This window comes from Leguminivora glycinivorella, chromosome Z (assembly GCF_023078275.1).
Source record: "Leguminivora glycinivorella isolate SPB_JAAS2020 chromosome Z, LegGlyc_1.1, whole genome shotgun sequence".
NCBI classification, from domain to species: domain Eukaryota; kingdom Metazoa; phylum Arthropoda; class Insecta; order Lepidoptera; family Tortricidae; genus Leguminivora; species Leguminivora glycinivorella.
The window spans coordinates 47,985,390-48,004,807 of record NC_062998.1 but is presented as its reverse complement, the minus strand read 5'-3'; the positions used below and the strand labels follow the sequence as shown (position 1 = coordinate 48,004,807).

The window sequence follows — 19,418 nt, the reverse complement described above, 5'->3', positions numbered from 1 at the left end:
GTTCCCGCATGCGGAAGAATGAGCGCGAGAGTTTCTCGCGGCGACTGACCATGTAGCAAAGGTTCCGTACACGCTCGAGGTCCTGCCTGAGCTGCACGAACATCTTCATCTTGTCGAGGTCGGCCTGTTCCTGGCGATGCGTGAGGAGCTCGCTGTCGTCCGACTTGGGCGGCAGCAGCGGCCGGTTGCGGCCGGCGCGCCGCTTCATCTTCCAGTAGTTGTATATGTAGTTGATGGCGTCCTGATCGACGTCGAGCAGGTGCGTGCTCACGTCCTTGACGCTCACGTGTTTGTCGAACTCGCCTTCGATCTCTTGTAGTCTCGCGGCTCGCGCCTGATTTTTCTCCTCCGACGTCATGTCTTTGCGCCGCTTGCGTTTCACCTCCTCCTCTTCTGAACCGGAGCCCGGACACTTCTCCTTCTTAGAATTAACACTATGCTTCTGACAGTACGAGCGCAGCTTCACACCGTCATCCGCGTTTTCGTCCTCTATTATTGCACGCATTTCTAGTCCATGTTTAAATGCACAAGTAACGTGATAAGCAGTCTTACAAGTCTTTACAGAACACTGTATGCACGCACCTTTTCGTTCGCGACATAGTACACACACGAGCGACCACCGCGACGCCGGTATGGAGGAGATTTTTGTGATCGGTTCCATTTTTTCAGCACAACCTATAGACACTTCGGGGATCCAGAGGACGCAGCTGACGTGGGCCCACTTGTGGCCGGTGGGCGTGCACTTCATGGCGCCGCCGAGGTTGGGGCACAGCACGCAAGTGGGACGCACACCGTCGCCACACGGCCGGCACAGCCACTGACCTGGAAATTCAGCATTTGGTTTAAATAAAAACGTTCCGATAAGATGCATGCGTAAAAAATGAGTCGATTGGATAGTTACCGTCGGGTATGACAGTGATGCCGTAGCAGGCCTGGTGGACGCAGATGTTGCAAGAGTCGCAGAAAACCATCTCGTTGCCATCCTCGGAGTCGGGCGAGCGGCACACGTCGCAGATCACGTTCTCGTCGTACTCTATGCCCAGGCCCTCCTCCGACTTCATGATGGCTTGAATTTTATCCCACGTCCGGACCTGACGAGAAACAGTACATTAGTCATGAAACTAGGCTTTGGTATGATGGGTGTCGTGGTAATATTTCAAATTTTCATACCACTGTCTAACGACTCGATGAATACTTAATATTACATTTCAAATACATTGTTACAGTTACACTAGCAGATAGATTTAAGATTGAACAAAGATAATACTCTAAACTTTGTTCTTAATAGAAAGAGAGATTTCCTTTAGGTATATAATACTTTTTGATACTACTATCAAAAAGACACCAACAGTTATGGAAGACACGAGCTTCTTTATATGTAGACCTAGCGTAGTTATATCTGTCATAATAACATAATAGAAGAGAGGAACGTACTAAGTACACTAAGAACTTACTACTTTTTACCGACGTTAGCCTATGATGTGTACTATACACATACTTCATACTTTAAATAAATCTGTGATACACGTAAGGATATCTTAGGTACATACCGATACAGTCTTCCATATCTTTCGAAGTATCATTACCTATTTTCATATTGGCAGGTGGTAAGACTTCTTCTCCCCTTAAAAATGCACTTTCACTAACATTATTGTTTTAACAATGAATTAAAATACCTTCAAATCAAGAGTGAACAGACATCTTTTGGGCAAGCTCACTCCATCGTAGGCCACGTCTGTGCCTTTGGCTAGTCTGTGGCCAAGAGTAAGCCCATTTATAATTTAAAAAAATACTATTTTAATATGATTTTGCAAGGCAACTCTCTGTCCCATTCCTAATTGAATAGGAGTCATAATAATAATGCATCTTTTTTATAACAAGAACATACAAAGCTAAAAAAATAAAACGCCCGCCCTAGTTCATAAGTTTAAAACTTATCCATTTTGTTTCGATAAGCTGTGAGTCGCCTCCGTAAGCAAACACGAACCATTTATTTAGACGATTTTAAATTTAAGAAAGTAGTAAGAATTTACCGTAAGCTGCTTACAACGAGTGCTTACATTTGAAAGTTTTGCATAAACTTACAGCTGTAAAGGCGGCCTTAGAACCTTGTCTAAGGGCCGGTTGCATCATGTTGTAATCATAGCTATAGAATATATACATGATTATACTGTATTATAGCGTAGCTTACTCGTAAATACCTAGTTAATAGTTGCATGATAGAAATAAATACTTGTAACCTTAAAAGTATTTGCGACAATAAATGACTTTTTATTTTTACAAGCTTTTATTCAACTTGCCTCGTTAGTATGTTAGTGTGCGTCAAAACGTAGAAACTAAATTTGACCCATTTCCCGGTATCCGATCGAGCTGAAATCTTGCACAAATATGTAAATCACGTGACAATGCAATATTATGGTATCATGGAGCTGATCTGATGATGGAGCAGAAAGGTGGTCATAGGAACTCTGTTATGAAACGTCGTATCCCCATCGAGTAAGGGGTTTTTAGAAAAGTCGCGGAGAGCAGTAGATGACTGTTGAACGAAAAGTACAGTCGGCGATAAAAGCTTGTGCCAAAAATGAAATTTTTGCAAAAAAACTTATTATTTTTAAACCTTCTGTCACCGTTAAAGCGTTTGTTAAATTTGATTGTATGGGAAGTTCCTTAGTCGTCTGCTGCGTGACGATGATATGTCTGTCCAATGTGGTTGATGCAACTGGCCCTAAGCCTACTATTTCTAAATCGTTAAAAATCATGCTGCCTAAGAGTTTTAATCGAATACGCTGCCCATAACGATTGAGATATAACAAAACAATTTACGTGGTGGAATTGTATCTACATGTATCTCTTACATAGATCTACAAAAATGTAAGCATATGTCTATCTTTTAAGGATACAGCCTGGCAAAAAAAAGAGTAGAAATTAATAGGGGAACCACCGTCTATGTATAGGCACTGGTCCCACCGCGAGCTAGTAAACTTTGAGCTATCGGCTATAAAAACGAACAAAAGATAATCACTCCCGCGTAAATTAAAGAGACACGACGATGTTTTATAGTTACTCGCCCAGCGGTGAGCGTTTTTATAACCGATAGCTCATAGCTTTTACTAGCTCGCGGTGGGACCAGTGCCTTACGGGTTTGAATGTGGTAACTAAAGGTTGATGAACACGCCAAAATTGAGGCATATAAATTCATTTACTGCTTCGTTAAAATTAAAGGTATAGGAAATATTTTGATGCCATATAAATCGTAAAAAAGCATAGTTTTTAAATATATCAGTAACTTTTGTGAAAGATTTATATATGTAGCGATATCGCACAGGCAACTGAAACAATGCGAACTTATTTTGCACGAAAACACCCAAAATCCAACGCTCAGCTACAGGGATGTGGGTAAAAAATTAAAATTTCCACAATCCACTGTTTGTTCCATATTAGGGTTTCTGCTCGAGAGTCTCGAACTCGAGACTTCTCGAGAATTTCGGCTTCATTCGAGACGAGAAAAAAATGACAGGTACTCGAGACGTCTCGAGGCCCGAATGTAAAGCATGACCTGAAGTGAAATGCAACTTTTTACCTTCTGCCCGGTCTCATCGCGAGGCGGTGGGGACGGTGTCGAACGGCGGCCATAAATTATAACGAGATAAAGCGATCTAACCTCTCATTCTAACGTAAGCTGGCAGCGACTTTGGCTAGTTTTGACAGCCTCGTGTTATTTAAAAGCAATTCGTCATTACGAAAAAGTCAGCGCGTTTATGTATCTTGGGTCATTGATAACCTGCGAAGAGTGTTATGGCTAACTTCGACAAGATTTGGAAGAACAGAGGAATCCGACGTCAAAATAAAGTGCGATTATTTCGATCTCTTGTCTTCTCGATAATCTCGATATTTATGTATGGTGCCGAAACTTGGACCCTGAAAAGTTTTGATGTGGCTAAGATTGACGCTATTGAGATGTGGTGCTGGTGAAGACTGCTACGAGTATAACTTGAAAAGCTAGAAGAACTAACAAACATCTCTATTTTGCAAGAACTGAATATCACCACACGGCTCTCCAAAATATGCCAAGAGCGACCCTCAGATTTTTCGGACACATTATGAGAGCACCAATGCATAATATGGCCAATTAATGGTAAACATTCTTGGGGTGGGGCTCGTAAGAGATGGTCTGACTGTGTGAAGAAATCGTGTGGCGACAGCGTATACTGTGCAGTCCACATGGCTTATGACCGCGTTCAATGGAGACACGCTACTTGTGGTCGCGATCCTCGGCAATGAGGAAGCGAGGAAGAAGAAGAAGTTATTTTAAACGTTTAATTTCAATGACATTATGATTGAATACATGACATTTTAATTTAGTTAACCCGTGCACAGGCGGGGAAGTTAAAGGATTAGGTATTATTTTCAAGACTATAATTGTAGTTTTCTTGTTAAAATTTGATTTATGTTTATTTCAAAGAAGATTTTTAGTGCTCTTACTCATTTTTTATAATAGTGTGGTGCAATAAAAACTACTAATCATATTGTTGTTTATTATTTTATCAAAATTTTACCATTTATAAAAAAAGACTCGAGACTCGAGATGACTCGAGACTTTGGGCTCGAGATTTCTCAAAATTCGAGACTTCTAATAGGTCGAGAAATCAGAAACCCTATTCCATATTGAAGAGGTTTTGGGAACGCTTAACTTTAGAACGAAAGCCAGGAAGTGGTGGATTGCAGGGTATAAACGATAAAAAAAAGGAGGAACGCATCTTAAGGATATTTGCTTCAAATTGTATGATATCACCTCGTGACGTGGCTAAAAAGTCAAGATGTCCCAATGGTATGTTCAAAAGGTGAAACGTAGAGCAGGGCTAAGAAATTTTAAAGCACAAAACGGCACCAGATCGGAATGCAAGACAGAATTCAATAGCAAAAACTCGATCGAGAAAATATACGAAAATTTACTAATATATGATCAAACGAGCTTCGCAAGCGAAGTTCGATCGATATTATATGACTCGCTTCATTGGAAGATATAATTATTAAGTTTACATTATTGTAGTTTATTTAATCTACTGGCAACATATTGCACGCTTATTTTAGAGATTTATAAAAAATAAGTATTTCAATTGCCTCTAAACCCCACCCTCAGGTCGGTGTCAACCGGCGGTGGCAACCTCATTATTTTCAGAGATTATTCCAAGCAAAACTTTGGAATCTGGGTGTATCGGGAGGGAGGGTAATTATATCTTCCAATGAAGCGAGTCATATAATATCGATCGAACTTCGCTTGCGAAGCTCGTTTGATCATATATTATATTTCCTCGCTTCATTGTTCGATATAATTATTAAGTTTACATTATTGTAGTTGTTTAGAGACAAAGTTTTGCGTATGGCAATTGTGAAAACAAAATTAAATATTTATCATTCAATTTTGTTGCATAATTATTACTAAACAACTAGCAATTACATAGTTATGTAATTTATACACAAGATCAGTCTTATTCAGTAACACAGTTCATAATTAATTATAGCAAACTGATCTTGCAAATAGGTCAACTATTTGACGATGGCAGAATTTAGGAAATATTTGCGAGGTTGAGGTCCAACCCGCAGTTTTTTTGATAATGTCAAACATTGACCCCTGCCGAAACGGCAGTAGACGTGGTAGCATGGCGAGTGCCTGTGTGCACTAAATGTTGCCACGTCCATCCCGATCTCCGCTAGTACTTGTTTTATCCACCTGCTTATTGACTGTGCCATCGCGTCCCTGTGAGGGCGCTTCGCAGTTAATAAGAGGTGTTCTGAGTTCGGAGGCCCTTTTATCGCTTGTTAGAGTAAGATACTCGCGAAGGACCGAAGTCGCGTGACACGTTTCTTTAAGGTACGAAAGGAACAGTATAAGTATGTCGGGGCAGATGGTTATATCTGACACGATAATTTTTACCCCATTTGGGTAGTGTATATTCACTCATTTAATCAGTAAGAATGTTGGCACGCGATGGGCAGTGCATAATGCCAATAATACGACAAGCTTTTTAGTACCTAGGTAATCTGCTCTATAGTCGTATTTGGATACCATTCATCAATGTAATCCAATACTATTTTTGGATCCCAAGAGTAATTATATTTTGGAAAAATAGGTCTCATTTTAAATGTGCGTTTTGACAAACGTTTAACATGTTCTTTTTTTTTTTTTTTTTTTTTTTTGTCCTGAGAAACAGGGATAATGCTGACCTTATGATTGTTTATGGATCCATAATATGACGATCCTGCGTTAAACTGGTCCGTTAAAAATCTTAGAATCAACTTAATCGAACTACTAAAAAGGTTTTGATCGAGTTGTGATCAAAATGTCCACCATAGTTTAAACCACGTTTAAACAAAACGTTATATTGCTGAATGGTATTTTTAGAAATAGATGCGATCACATGAAGTTTCCTCAGATAACCTTTACCGGAGAGCACCGCTGCACCCAGGAGAAGGCGCTTGTGGAACGGATTCCTGGTGCTGTGATCAGAACAGACCTTATGTTCTTCGGGGCTCATGTAAATAATATCGGATTTTACTAGTGACATTAACAAAGGAAACTACGCTTGGGATTGCCAGACGGGGAAGCTAAACTTCCTGTTACTTTGTCATAAATTATCTTTTTTTAAAGATTTTAAAATGATCGGCAATGGAGGAAAACTGTAAAAGTCTAGTGTAAAAGCATCTACAGCTGATGCATCTGGGTCTTTCCACCATGATAAGTAAGTGTACATTTGGCATTGGAGCGAGAAGAGAAAAGATCAATATCAGGCTCACCAGCAGTATACATTATGCGTAGCAGTATAAACGCTTCATGAGATAGTTCCCATTCAGTATCGAGATTCACATTTCGTGATACCCGGTCTACTTCTATATTGTTTTTCGTATATTTAATATTTATATACGATGCAAAAAAAACCAAAGGTTTAGCTTCTTCGCACCACTGCCAAATCCGTCTGAAAGGGTCGGTCAAATTTCGAAATTGAACGTTGCCCATGCGATTTTCATCGCTTATATCAGTTATAGCTTTCGTATTGTCTATACGAATTAATATAAAACAGTCACAACGACGGTCATTAAAGAAATATTAAGAGGTAAACATACTGCTAACATTTCCAATTGGTTTATGTGGAAAGCTTTTTCCTCGGATCTCGACGCTCCGTGTGCAAGAGAATATAATATTCATCCCCCAGTTCGGATCATTTAATATTAGTTTCGGTAATTTAATTTTCTTACTATAGTTTGGGTCGCGTTGCAAGGCTAGAAATTTTTTGGTTAAAATAGCACCTACGTGCTCTTTGGTTCAGACAACAAGCTACTTGTCATTTGAATCGGCAATATATTTGAATCAACAAGTCGATTTTATAAAAACAACTTGACACATATTGTTTTAAACATACGTTTGGCTGATTCAAACGGATAAACCGCAACAAGTCGAACTTGTTGAATTCACAATGCAAATTTCTCTCGGTGTAGATTTCACCCATATGCGCGAATGCGCGTCTTACTTAGTGTTATCTCGCGGATAACATTCAGTAACTAATGTTCATATCAACATGTGTTCGTAATAGAATCACCATGTCTTACATGAGTTATGCCTTCGTGTTGACTCACGGTCAACCCCCAGGCTCGCGTCTTGTTAAAATTACGCGTTGTGTGATCATCCGTAGATGATGATAAAAATACTAGTCCACTGTTTTTCTTGGTCAGTGCGTTTTACGCTTTGGCATTGCCAACGACCAAGATAAACTTAGTATCAAAAGATAGTGCAGTGGACGCGTGCGTCTGTTGCCGTGCACGAAAAAATAATGAGGTTGCCACCGCCGGTTGACACCGACCTGAGGGTGGGGTTTAGAGGCAATTGAAATACTTATTTTTTATAAATCTCTAAAATAAGCGTGCAATATGTTGCCAGTAGATTAAATAAACTACAATAATGTAAACTTAATAATTATATCGAACAATGAAGCGAGGAAATATAACAAAATTTGACTGCGTTCTGGTGGACGGCGAAACTTACATAAAATCCGAATTCTAACTAATCCTTGGCCAAGAGTTTTATACTTGCAAAAATAGCACAGAGGCTCCCAAAGCCTGATAAATAAAAAAAGATATAAGTTTCCAAAAAAAACCTAGTTTAGCAGGCAATTTGCAGTTGCGGGAAAAGAAGCAGCTCTTTTGTCACTACCGGAACAATAAACGGCAGCATCTATCAAAAAGAGTGCTTACAAGAGCGGTTGCTTCCGTTTTTTAAGAAACACCACTCCCGACCTTTATTTTGGCCAGACCTTGCTAGGTATTACTACGCAAAACCTATCATGGAGTGGTACAAAGCAAATGGAGTAGCCGTGGTACAGAAATATAGCTATACACTAAATTGTCTAGAACTCCGGCCCATCAAGGAGTATTGGAGTATAATGAAAGGATTTCTTAAAATGAGAGGCCCAGGTTAATTCCGTGGCGGAGCTGCGAAAACTGTGGACCTGGCGACAAAGAGGTATCCTGACGTGATGGTGCAGACTCATATGAGTCGTGTTCGACGAAAAGTACGGTCCATGGCTTATTCGTCAAGAAACATTGACTAATTATGATTAGCATTTAAAATACATTAAATTTGCTCATAGTTAAATCACACAACTTTTATTTATTTATTATACATTTTTTATAATAAACATTTATGTGTGCCCCACTTTTGGCGTGTTCAACCTTTATTTTGACACTTCTGTGTGAGAAAAGTAAGTGTTGCTATAATAAATAAAAAAAAGTTCCATTTCTACTCTTTTTTGCCAAGATGTTGTACCTAGCTTACTGTAACCAGTTTTACGCTTTACTCCCCGTTCGAAGCCGGGACAACGCTGGCGACTTTAAAACTAATTGCCAGCCCAGTCTAAGTCACAATACTCACAATAGCTATATCGCCGCGAGATAGATGACACGTCTTCTTAATGACATAAGGATGGGTAGTCTATCTCGGGGCGACATACTCTCGCGGCAATCATATGCTAACCATGAGACAATTCGACGGCGTAATATAGGACCTCGTGCCATCCACTTTTAAATTTATATTTTTGCAGACTCCACTTGTCAAAAAGTTAAATTCTGATAAAAAAACTGATAGTATGAAAAAATCTCGATTTCTGGCTTTTTCTAGCCGGAAATTGTTTTTTTTTTTCTCGTACTCTGTAAGTATGCTTTTTCCAAAATCAATACATATTCTCACCAATCTATCTTTTTGAGTAGCAGCACGGGGTCTGGTAGCTGCCCGCAGTACTTATTACTATCAACGTACAATAGTAGGTAACTGTGATTAAAACGAAAACAAACGGAATAGTATTTAATGTAATGTAAAATAGAACTACACCTTTTAACTATAAATATATTTTTAAATAGAACTACACCAATGAATATCCAGAGTTTTTATGCATGTGCCCGCATGAATTTTTGTTACTCTTCAGCAAGCTGCAAACCACATTCGTGTGAATAGGTACTATGAATCCTATAAAGTGACTCGTTAGCTTCTCGGCTATCCTTCCGTAAGTGCCTCTTCACAAGGGCCAGTACCGCACGGCTAAGCTCGAGTATCCTAGGATAACGGTGCCGTCAATTAAAATATGTATGGAATATGGAGACCACCGCTTTCCGGCGGCCGTCCGTCTATACGGATATTACTCCATCAAAAGTACATAAATTTCTAATGAGAAGAATATACATTGGTCCAATAGGCAATACAATTATTATTATATTATATTATATTCTTTGATACACTAGCAGCTGATAGCTGATGCGTGTATATCACTGCACTGCGTGTAATTCAAATTTTAAATAACATAATTCTATAGAATAATCCAACGCCAGTATTATTTTAGCAATTGATCAACATAATAAAACTTATTCCCTACGGCATACAAAAACTCAAGCAAAATCAAATGGGAAACATTATACTTTATCCCGATTAACGATGTGCCGTTCCTGATTTTTTTCCGAAAACAGATAAATCTATCGAAAACATTCTCGGATATATCGGATACGTTCTCTGAAAACGAACCTTTTTGACGAAACCTCGACGAACAGGCATGTTTATTTGTTTAATAGCTTAGTAAAATAAATAACACAAATACCATAGAAACTTGAACGCAAAAACGTTGTAATTTTTTATAGTAAGATTAAAGACATATAATATTAATAATTACCGTGTGGTGCCGGGTTTAGAATGTCACCACCCCCTTTCTTCCCGTGGGTGTCGTAGAAGGCGACTGTGGGATATGGGTTAAAATTGTGGCGTAGGCGAGAGGCTGGCAACCTGTCACTGCGATGTCACAATTTTAGTTTTCTTTCAACCTCTTTTTGCCAAGAGTGGCACTGAAACTTGAGTAGTTCATGTGCTCTGCCTACCCCTTTATGGGATACAGGCGTGATTGTATGTATGTATGTAATATTAATAATTGATTAAAGACCGGCTGTGAAACGTGTCAAAAAACGTTAAAATACGTAAAGAAAAGTAAGTGCACTAATTTTTGCTTGTCAGAGAGGACGTTCTAGAGAAAGTTGGATATTTTCTGGAAATTTCCTCGGAAAAAAATGTCAGAATGAAGAACATTCTCATCGATATGTCGCTAATGCCAATACACACTTTAAAAAATTTAAAGTTAATTTGCAAGTAATTTACCTGTGACGGGGCTGGCGCCTCCTTAAACGGTGCAAGGATTCCCTCATATTCACGGGGACCACACATCTATTGAGCTCGCGATATTGACCAATATTATTTCGCAATCATTTTAATAGAGATAAATTAGGAAAAATAATAAAATTATAGAATATTTTACAATATTCAAGAATAAAAGTGTTGACTTTTAGATGCTGATTTAAAATGGTATTTTCAAATTAATAGTAATAACGAAATATTCCATTTGCAAACTATTATAAAGCAAAATGTAATAAGGCAAATAAAGCCACCACGCAGTAAAGCGACACTGTTTAAATATCCCGAAACACAAGCGCCACATTTGTTCCACAACTTTAAGTTTCATTTCAGAATAAAATGGTATAGTTAGATTTTTTAATAAGGGCCAAAAAAATTTGAAAAACGCGAATGGGTCCCGGTGTGAGACCGGAACACCCGCTCTGAGCGCATTCTGAACTACGTATAATGTAAGCAGTAACGCCCCTACATTCAACTAGCTTTACCACCCACCGATTACTAAGCAGCTCATTCAGATCACCATACTGTGATACCAATTCATTTCCATGTTTAACGCACTTGCACTGTGTCTGTACGAAGCACTGTGATATAAAATTGTATGCTATTTTGAAAGTCTGAATGCGCCCTCTGGTGCCTCGCACGCGCAGTACCAATCTCAATCAACCAATAGAGCGCACTAACTGTGTTTACTCTTTCACTGCAAATATTACATCTGTATGCAATGAAAAGGACGCAATGAAAGGACCTCGAGAGTTTAGAACTTCACTCAAATTGAGCCGAGCAAGTTAGGCAATCAGTTCTTGTAAGTGTTTTTTTTTTAATACTTTCAAAACATTTGCTAGGCCGCTCAGAGTGATTTAAGTTGTTATGCTGCTGCATAATGTTTTTTTAACAGTACGACTATGGGAAAAAATGCTCTCTGAGATGAGCAGTCACCGTTTTAGAGCTCTCTGATAACGTTCCAATGTTGTTTGGCTACTGTTTTCTGTCAAATACTTCCGAAGATGCAAGATGGGCTCTGCAGAGGTTTGAGTTTGGGCTATGGTGTAGCATACAAATAAAATACATTTTGCTGTGGGAGAATGTAGTAACAGAAAATCATGATCCAATCGGCAATACGGTTAAAATTTAAAATTACATGTAATCCTATACTTTATCCAAGATAATAACGCCAGCTTACTCACTACATTATGCAGGAAAATGCATTCCCGGCGGCGTACAAAAAGGCCCGAGGAGCTAATAATATTATAAAATGTTTATGAAATTTTATCTGTGCTGAGCGAAAACGAGAAGCGACTGGCTCGATAATGTGATTTGCTATAAAAATGTATTTCTACCTACACAAAGCACTACACAGTCTGCCTATTGAAATAATCTACCTTCTGAAATGATCAGTCTGTAAGGAATTAGTAAGCGCTCGTATATTTAACGTTCGATGTTTGTAAGTGAACGTGCAGCACATAATATTAATACTCGTATTATTGCAGTATACTACGAGTAAGCGAGTGTTACCCTCATGTAATTTCACTTTTGCAACCAGGAACCCGCCTGGTAGGTACTCGTCAACTATGATCAGACTACCCGCTGGGCGGGTTGTCGTCATATAAGCGGGCGGTTATAGATAATGTCCGATTTTTCACGTAGCGCGCCATTCTTTGTCTGGTAGTGGTCTGGTAGTGAATGTATTAAAGACGCAAAAATTAAAACATGTCTCAAATTTTTAACCCTCCTTATGTAACAATATCGCAGGTGACTGTACAGTCGACCAATTTGAATCCTAGGCCACTGTAGAACCTTTTAACAGTCAACGTCAAATCAAAAGTGACTTATATGCCTAATAATGCACTGTGTGAATAAGACAGGGTCTTAGAATGGCCTATGATTCAAATTTTATTTCATTTATAATAATTGTTGTGTATTTGTTTTATTATAATCTGTTGATTTTCTTGTGTGTCATTTTATAATTGTATTTGCATGCATTTATTTTCTATTGCAAATAAATAATGATTGATTGATTGATTGAAATTGGTTGACCGTAACGAGCATTCAGAATATATGTCTGCAACCATTCAAATGCCTAAAGTCCGGCAATGGACCGACACAGACGAAAATCATACAAGTGAGGGGTGGCCGGTACTAAGTCGAATTATAAGGGGTGCAGAAAAATGGGCACAAAGGCTATTGCATATTGGGAACATGCTGCAGGTATTGAAATATCAAGTCAATAGTTCGTCTAGCTCGAAATTCTATACCTCCATAACTGTACAATTATAAAATACCAAAGAAAATTCGAAACGTGGCGATACATTAGAAGACGACGACAGCGTATTTTAAATCGACACGAGTACCACTTTGCGCACTAGTGCGACAAAGTAACACTATATGTACCGTAAAGATATTATATTAACAGGTCGGCAGCAGACAGGGTAAGTGCTCAAAATAAGTCGGACTTTGACAAATGCATTTTTCTCGGAACTAGAACTTCCGCGAGACGGCTATTAGGGTCGTCCTCTTAGCTGTAGCTGACGGCAAAACCCTACAAATACTTATTTGCTTTTAACATATATGTACAGTCGAGTTCATAAATATGTGTACATTTTTTCACCTTAATTCGTTACGATAGGGTGAAAAACCGGCCAAGAGCGTGTCGGGCCACGCTCAGTGTAGGGTTCCGTAGTTTTTCGTATTTTTCTCAAAAACTACTGAACCTATCAAGTTCAAAACAATTTTCCTAGAAAGTCTTTATAAAGTTCTACTTTTGTGATTTTTTTCAAATTTTTTAAACATATGGTTCAAAAGTTAGAGGGGGGGACGCACTTTTTTTTCCTTTATCAGCGATTATTTCCGAAAATATTAATATTATCAAAAAACGATCTTAGTAAACCCTTATTAATTTTTAAATACCTATCCAACAATATATCACACGTTGGGGTTGGAATAAAAAAAAATATCAGCCCCCACTTTACATGTAGGGGGGGTACCCTAATAAAACATTTTTTTCCATTTTTTATTTTTGCACTTTGTTGGCGTGATTGATATACACATTGGTACCAAATTTCAGCTTACGGTTACTGAGATTATCCGCGGACGGACGGACGGACGGACGGACGGACGGACGGACGGACGGACGGACGGACGGACGGACGGACGGACAGACAGACATGGCGAAACTATAAGGGTTCCTAGTTGACTACGGAACCCTAAAAATATACACATATTTATGAACTCGACTGTATAGTGATGACATGGTATCGTTTGCTTCTAATTTACAATTTACATTGTTTGTGGCTATTTAACAAATTAAATAAATAAACCAGTGAAAAAAATGAAATATTGTCGATTATAAATGTGCAAGTAAAGCCTGACCAGAAATATATGACTATTGTCAGGAGGGAGCTGTAACTCTGATGTATGGGGTGACAGTTCAGTTTAGTATGAAGAAAATAGTTTTAATGAAATTCCGCAACATGGCGCGCATATAATTTTTTTTCACTGGTTTATTTATTTAATTCGTCAAATAGCAACAAACAATGTGAATAAAACCGGCCAAGAGCGTGTCGGGCCACGCTCAGTGTAGGGTTCCGTAGTTTTTCGTATTTTTCTCAAAAACTACTGAACCTATCAAGTTCAAAACAATTTTCCTAGAAAGTCTTTACAAAGTTCTACTTTGGTGATTTTTTTCATATTTTTTAAACATATGGTTCAAAAGTTAGAGGGGGGGGGACGCACTTTTTTTTCCTTTAAGAGCGATTATTTTCGAAACTATTAACATTATCAAAAAATTATTTTAGTAAACCCTTATTCATTTTTAAATACCTATCCAACAATATATCACACGTTGGGGTTGGAATGAAAAAAAATATCAGCCCCCACTTTGCATGTAGGGGGGGTACCCTAATAAAACATTTTTTCCCATTTTTTATTTTTGCACTTTGTTGGCGTGATTGATATACATATTGGTACCAAATTTCAGCTTTCTAGTGCTAACGGTTACTGAGATTATCCGCGGACGGACGGACGGACGGACGGACGGACGGACGGACGGACGGACGGACGGACGGACGGACGGACGGACGGACGGACAGACAGACATGGCGAAACTATAAGGGTTCCTAGTTGACTACGGAACCCTAAAAATGTGTTGTTGATTTGTCAATAGACCCAAAGTGGCTGTGTTTCACGATATTTTAGAAAATTACATTCATTATCTCGTTTAAAATTATAAAAATTTTTTTTTATAATTTTAAACGAGGTCCCATTAGGTCCCATTGAACTTTTTTTTTTTAATTTTCAGTTGCTACGGCAACAAAAAACAGGCAAGTGGAGAAAAGAATGTCAATCGTGTATAACATAAACACATGTATAAAATAAACGTTTGCACTTTTATGTTTAAAACCCCTGCTTGGCGCGAACTAACGAATTAAAAGACCGCAGCAAATGGATTTGGTTAATATTCAATAAACGAAAATTGCATTTCAGAGCAATTTGATGAATTAAAGAGTACTTAGAGTAGGTACATCAATATATATTAATTATTTACTGGTAAAACCGTATGATATCAATATCAATAGGATAAAATCTCAAAACTGAAGAGCTGAAGTTCATTTAAAAGATCGACATAAATGTTTTTTACATAATAAACTTGTTTACCGCATTCACCACCGCATTGTTATAAGTTTTTAAAAGGAAAAGGGTCATGTCCCGTAACTAAATCTCCATAGAATTGGGCGCATGTCCTTTGTAGAAAAACGACAACGGGTCGTGATTAGCTCTGAATGGATTTAGCATTCGAATTTAATATAATTACAGTTATGCTTTTTGGTTGATATTTATAAGCACAACTAATATTGTTGTAATATTTTCCCAAAAAGAAAGATATGAATTACGTTTGAAAATAATCACAAATGTTCACATTAAGTAATTGTTAACGCGTCTTAAAAGTATTTTTAATAGGACAAATTTAAGGAATTCAATTTTGAATATATTTTTACATTCTTCCGCCTTAGTAAGGGTGAAAAAGGAACCTCTTCAATAAAAACCCACGCGTGAAGAATTGTTAAAACAAAGACTCCGTTTACGCCTACTTACGGTTTTTTTTCATAAAAGTTCAGTAAGTACAAAGTTCGCTAAAATGCGTAAAAACCCTTCTCAAGTAACAACAGAGAGTCCGATTTCTCAACCTGTTGCGAAAGCACTAGATTCTAAATACTTCCAGCTTCCCTAGCGGCCTGCCAGTTAAGGGAAATAAAGTCTATTGTTATATTAATTAAGAAAAAGATAAACAATCCATATGATCAAAGATGATAAACACTACTAAGAGACGAATGAAGAACAAGTGACGAAAGCAGAATAGGACGAACTTGAGAAATTGTCAAAAAAACAAATGAGACGATCCCAGACGCGATACCGGGAAAAACGTACCTCGTAAACATGAAGAAAAAATATGAGTGTGCACGGGAAAACGTCCCACTTTGTCGATTGCTATAAAGTATAAAGCCGCTTTGTCAGTTTATTCATATGAAGATGCAAGTAAACTTCGCCTTAATGGTAACCGACAAAGTGGGACGTTTTACTAAAGACACTCGCAAATTATATTCGTTCAGATGGCAGTTCTAATTCGGACGGCAACACTGATTACATAACAATTTTGAATGATGGTACTCAAAGATATAACCTTGTGTCAAGAGAGCAGTAAATGCACTGACCACACATTCACTTTGACAATAATCATCTATTATCTCCTGAACTGGAAAATAGGGAGGGGGGCGGCGGGGTGCATCGATCGCAATTCAAGGTACAGAGGTCCGGCTGCAAACGCTGCAGGTTGCTAGGATTTCACGGAAAAGGCTGGGTTTTGAGCCCTGACGACCTATATTGCGTAAATCGATAACTATCTAGGTTACATATTTACACTTTCCAGAAAGTCTGCCACCGGAAATTTTATAATGGGTAATCTGATTATGACCGAATCTATTTTCATTTTAGTTGAAAGACAATCTGGATTGCTTCCTATTTTTCAATAAAAAGTATTATCGCATTTTAAGCAGTTAATAGCAAATGTTTATATTATTTGTAATTAAGTTTTTAATGAAAAATAGTACTTTCTATTTACAACTCCTTATGTACAGCTAAATGGACTTAAACACAATACAAGTCACCTATTGTTTTCAATACATATACGTCAAACACATATTCAGCCACAAAACAATAGGATTCATCTAATGTAAAACGTATCTATATCTAATAAAAATAAATAAATTGACAAAACCCATTATATGTAGGTAATATGAAACGCGTGGGTCGACCAGGACTTTTCACTGGCGTCTATACACAGCCTTCTCTTATAAAGGTCACACCAGCGACGCAGCGCAACATAAATAACATAATATTTAAAATAACATTGAAACCTAAAAGGATTCCATCACAGGAGATATTTTCCAGAACATTCTATCGTTGCCGGGCAACATGCAAGCATCTCATATTTCTGTACGTGCGGCTGCACGTAAAACAGCAATTTAAGCAATTAAAACTACAGCATATAAAAGCAAGCTATGTAAAGAATACCCTTTGCGTTTGTTCCTTTATTTTCTTGTTGGGCGGATTGGTTTTGATTTAGGCAGTGAGTCATTAATGTCATTATACTCATTATTTCTAAATGTTTTGCAAATCAATCAATAAAATTACATTGACACCAAAAAAAATAAGTAGGTAATGTTGTTTCTTAAGCCCCGACGCAAAAACGCCGGGTCTGTCTGTGGCGTCGTAGCTCCAGAACGGACGAACGCATTTTTTTTAAAGCTGAATTAGTCGGGATGTTCTTAGCCACGTTTGATGGAAATCAGTCCACTATGTCGGGGTTTTCTTTCATAATTAAATGTTTTCTTGTTGTTAATAAAGTGAAAAAAATAATAAAAAATATATATATTTGTTACACGGTGCGCTCAAGTCAGGTCAAAAGGATTGGCTTTTGTAGTTTTCTTTAGGGTGCCTTTATCCTTTGTCTGACAACTTTGAGCCACTTGATCTGTCAAAGGCTGCACTTTTCTTGGCTTTTGATATTTATCCAGAGTAGATTTTTAGGTACTTCTGAAAAGTACGAGAGTTTATTAGAATAATTCTTGAGATGCTTTTATTATTTTGAGGACCTAAATGGATATTATCACATTGTAAAATATAAATTCTTCGGATAATATTTTAATTTCCTTAAGGTGCTGTTACACGAGTAACAATTGTAACAACGCAATTGCCAGCAATTCACATACCATTGCCGCGTTTCTCCATAGTTGGTGCGTATTGAACAAACGCGACAATGGTATGTGAACTGCTGGCAATTGTGTTGCCCGTGTAACAGCACCGTTAGAATGGTTAAGCTAAAACCAGACCAGTGCAAGTGCTCATTGCTATGGGATCATAATCAATTGTTTGAGGAACAAAAAGTTCCTCTGAAATGGCAAAACATTGGTTACGGAGTTCGATAATCATTTATCGAGCGTGAGCAAAAGTGTCCGCTTCAAAAATAAATCTAGTCTGTCTGCCAATATACCCGCATTTGTAGTATCTAAATTAACATTCCCTTATAAGGAAGTAGTTCTCTTTCTGTACTGTTTCTATTAGAATGATTGTCAAAGTAAATTTATACACAGTGCATTAATTGCCATATATCGAGGCAGGAGCAAAACTGTTAGAATCTCGGCTGTTAAAATTGTTAAAATCAGTGTCGCCTACTGAGTATTAATCAAAGGATGTTTTCCGAGGTACGTTTTTTCAGATTTTATTTATCTTATACGGATTTATATGTATAAATATATTTGCCCACACGTACAGTCACCACCAGATCTACTAGTATTGGAGTCGCCAAGCTCACAAATATCGTAACACGCATGCAAACGTCTTGACAGAATACAGATCATTATTGGTAAAAAAAATATTTTACAGGTCATATTTATACACAATGTTTAAAAAAATAAATAATGAACATTTAAAAAATAGAATATTAAAGTTATAATTAACAGTTAACGGTTATTTATCATTTTAATTTTAATTTAACACTTAGATAATATACATTTATCGATGCTATAGTATGCCTTTTCTGTGAGTAGCAGTTTAAGTTTATTTTTAAATATGTGGTCATAGACTTTAAAGGCGCGTTCCGATATTTGTGAGCTTTAGCTACTCGGATATATTTGCAGGCGTCTGCACCAAATAGGCTTTAATTTATTGTTAACTTTACTCGGCGGTATGTCTGGATATAAGCGGATAACCTTGCGACCCAAATGTGCCGGCGAGACGTCCCGTTTTACCCATCTAAGCCACTCGAGTGCTTTCTAACAATTGATGAAACTAAACTGACCAAGGTGACCCCATTTTAAACTACCGATCGTATTAAAACATTGCCTTTAGAGGCTGCAACATGTAAATACACTAAAAAAATCACAAGTATACAATAGAAGAGGTACGTTGCCGGCCTTTAAGATGGGTGTGGGCATTTTCAGAATTTGGGACCCCCCAATTAGCGTAAGTTGTTAACAAAAATTAAGAGCCACTGTCAGTTTTGTGACGATAATTATTAATTAAGCATGAATTTCAATAAAAATATTGTTTTTGTGTTAGTTACATAAACTTTAAGGGATAATCTACATTCACAATGTGAAAAAAGTAAATTTTTAGACATATTTTATGCTTAATGGTCGCCACAAAACTG

The 19,418-nt window shown here is 37.7% G+C and overlaps 1 protein-coding gene across 1 annotated transcript in view; it reads right to left on the bottom strand.

The window, feature by feature from the left end:
• LOC125240836 (PHD finger protein rhinoceros) overlaps positions 1–19,418 on the bottom strand; it is a 63,136-nt gene that overhangs the window by 10,206 nt on the left and 33,512 nt on the right. The window contains 2 exon segments of the mRNA XM_048148976.1: positions 1–822; positions 902–1,091. Coding sequence (XP_048004933.1) covers positions 1–822; positions 902–1,091 — 1,012 coding nt within the window.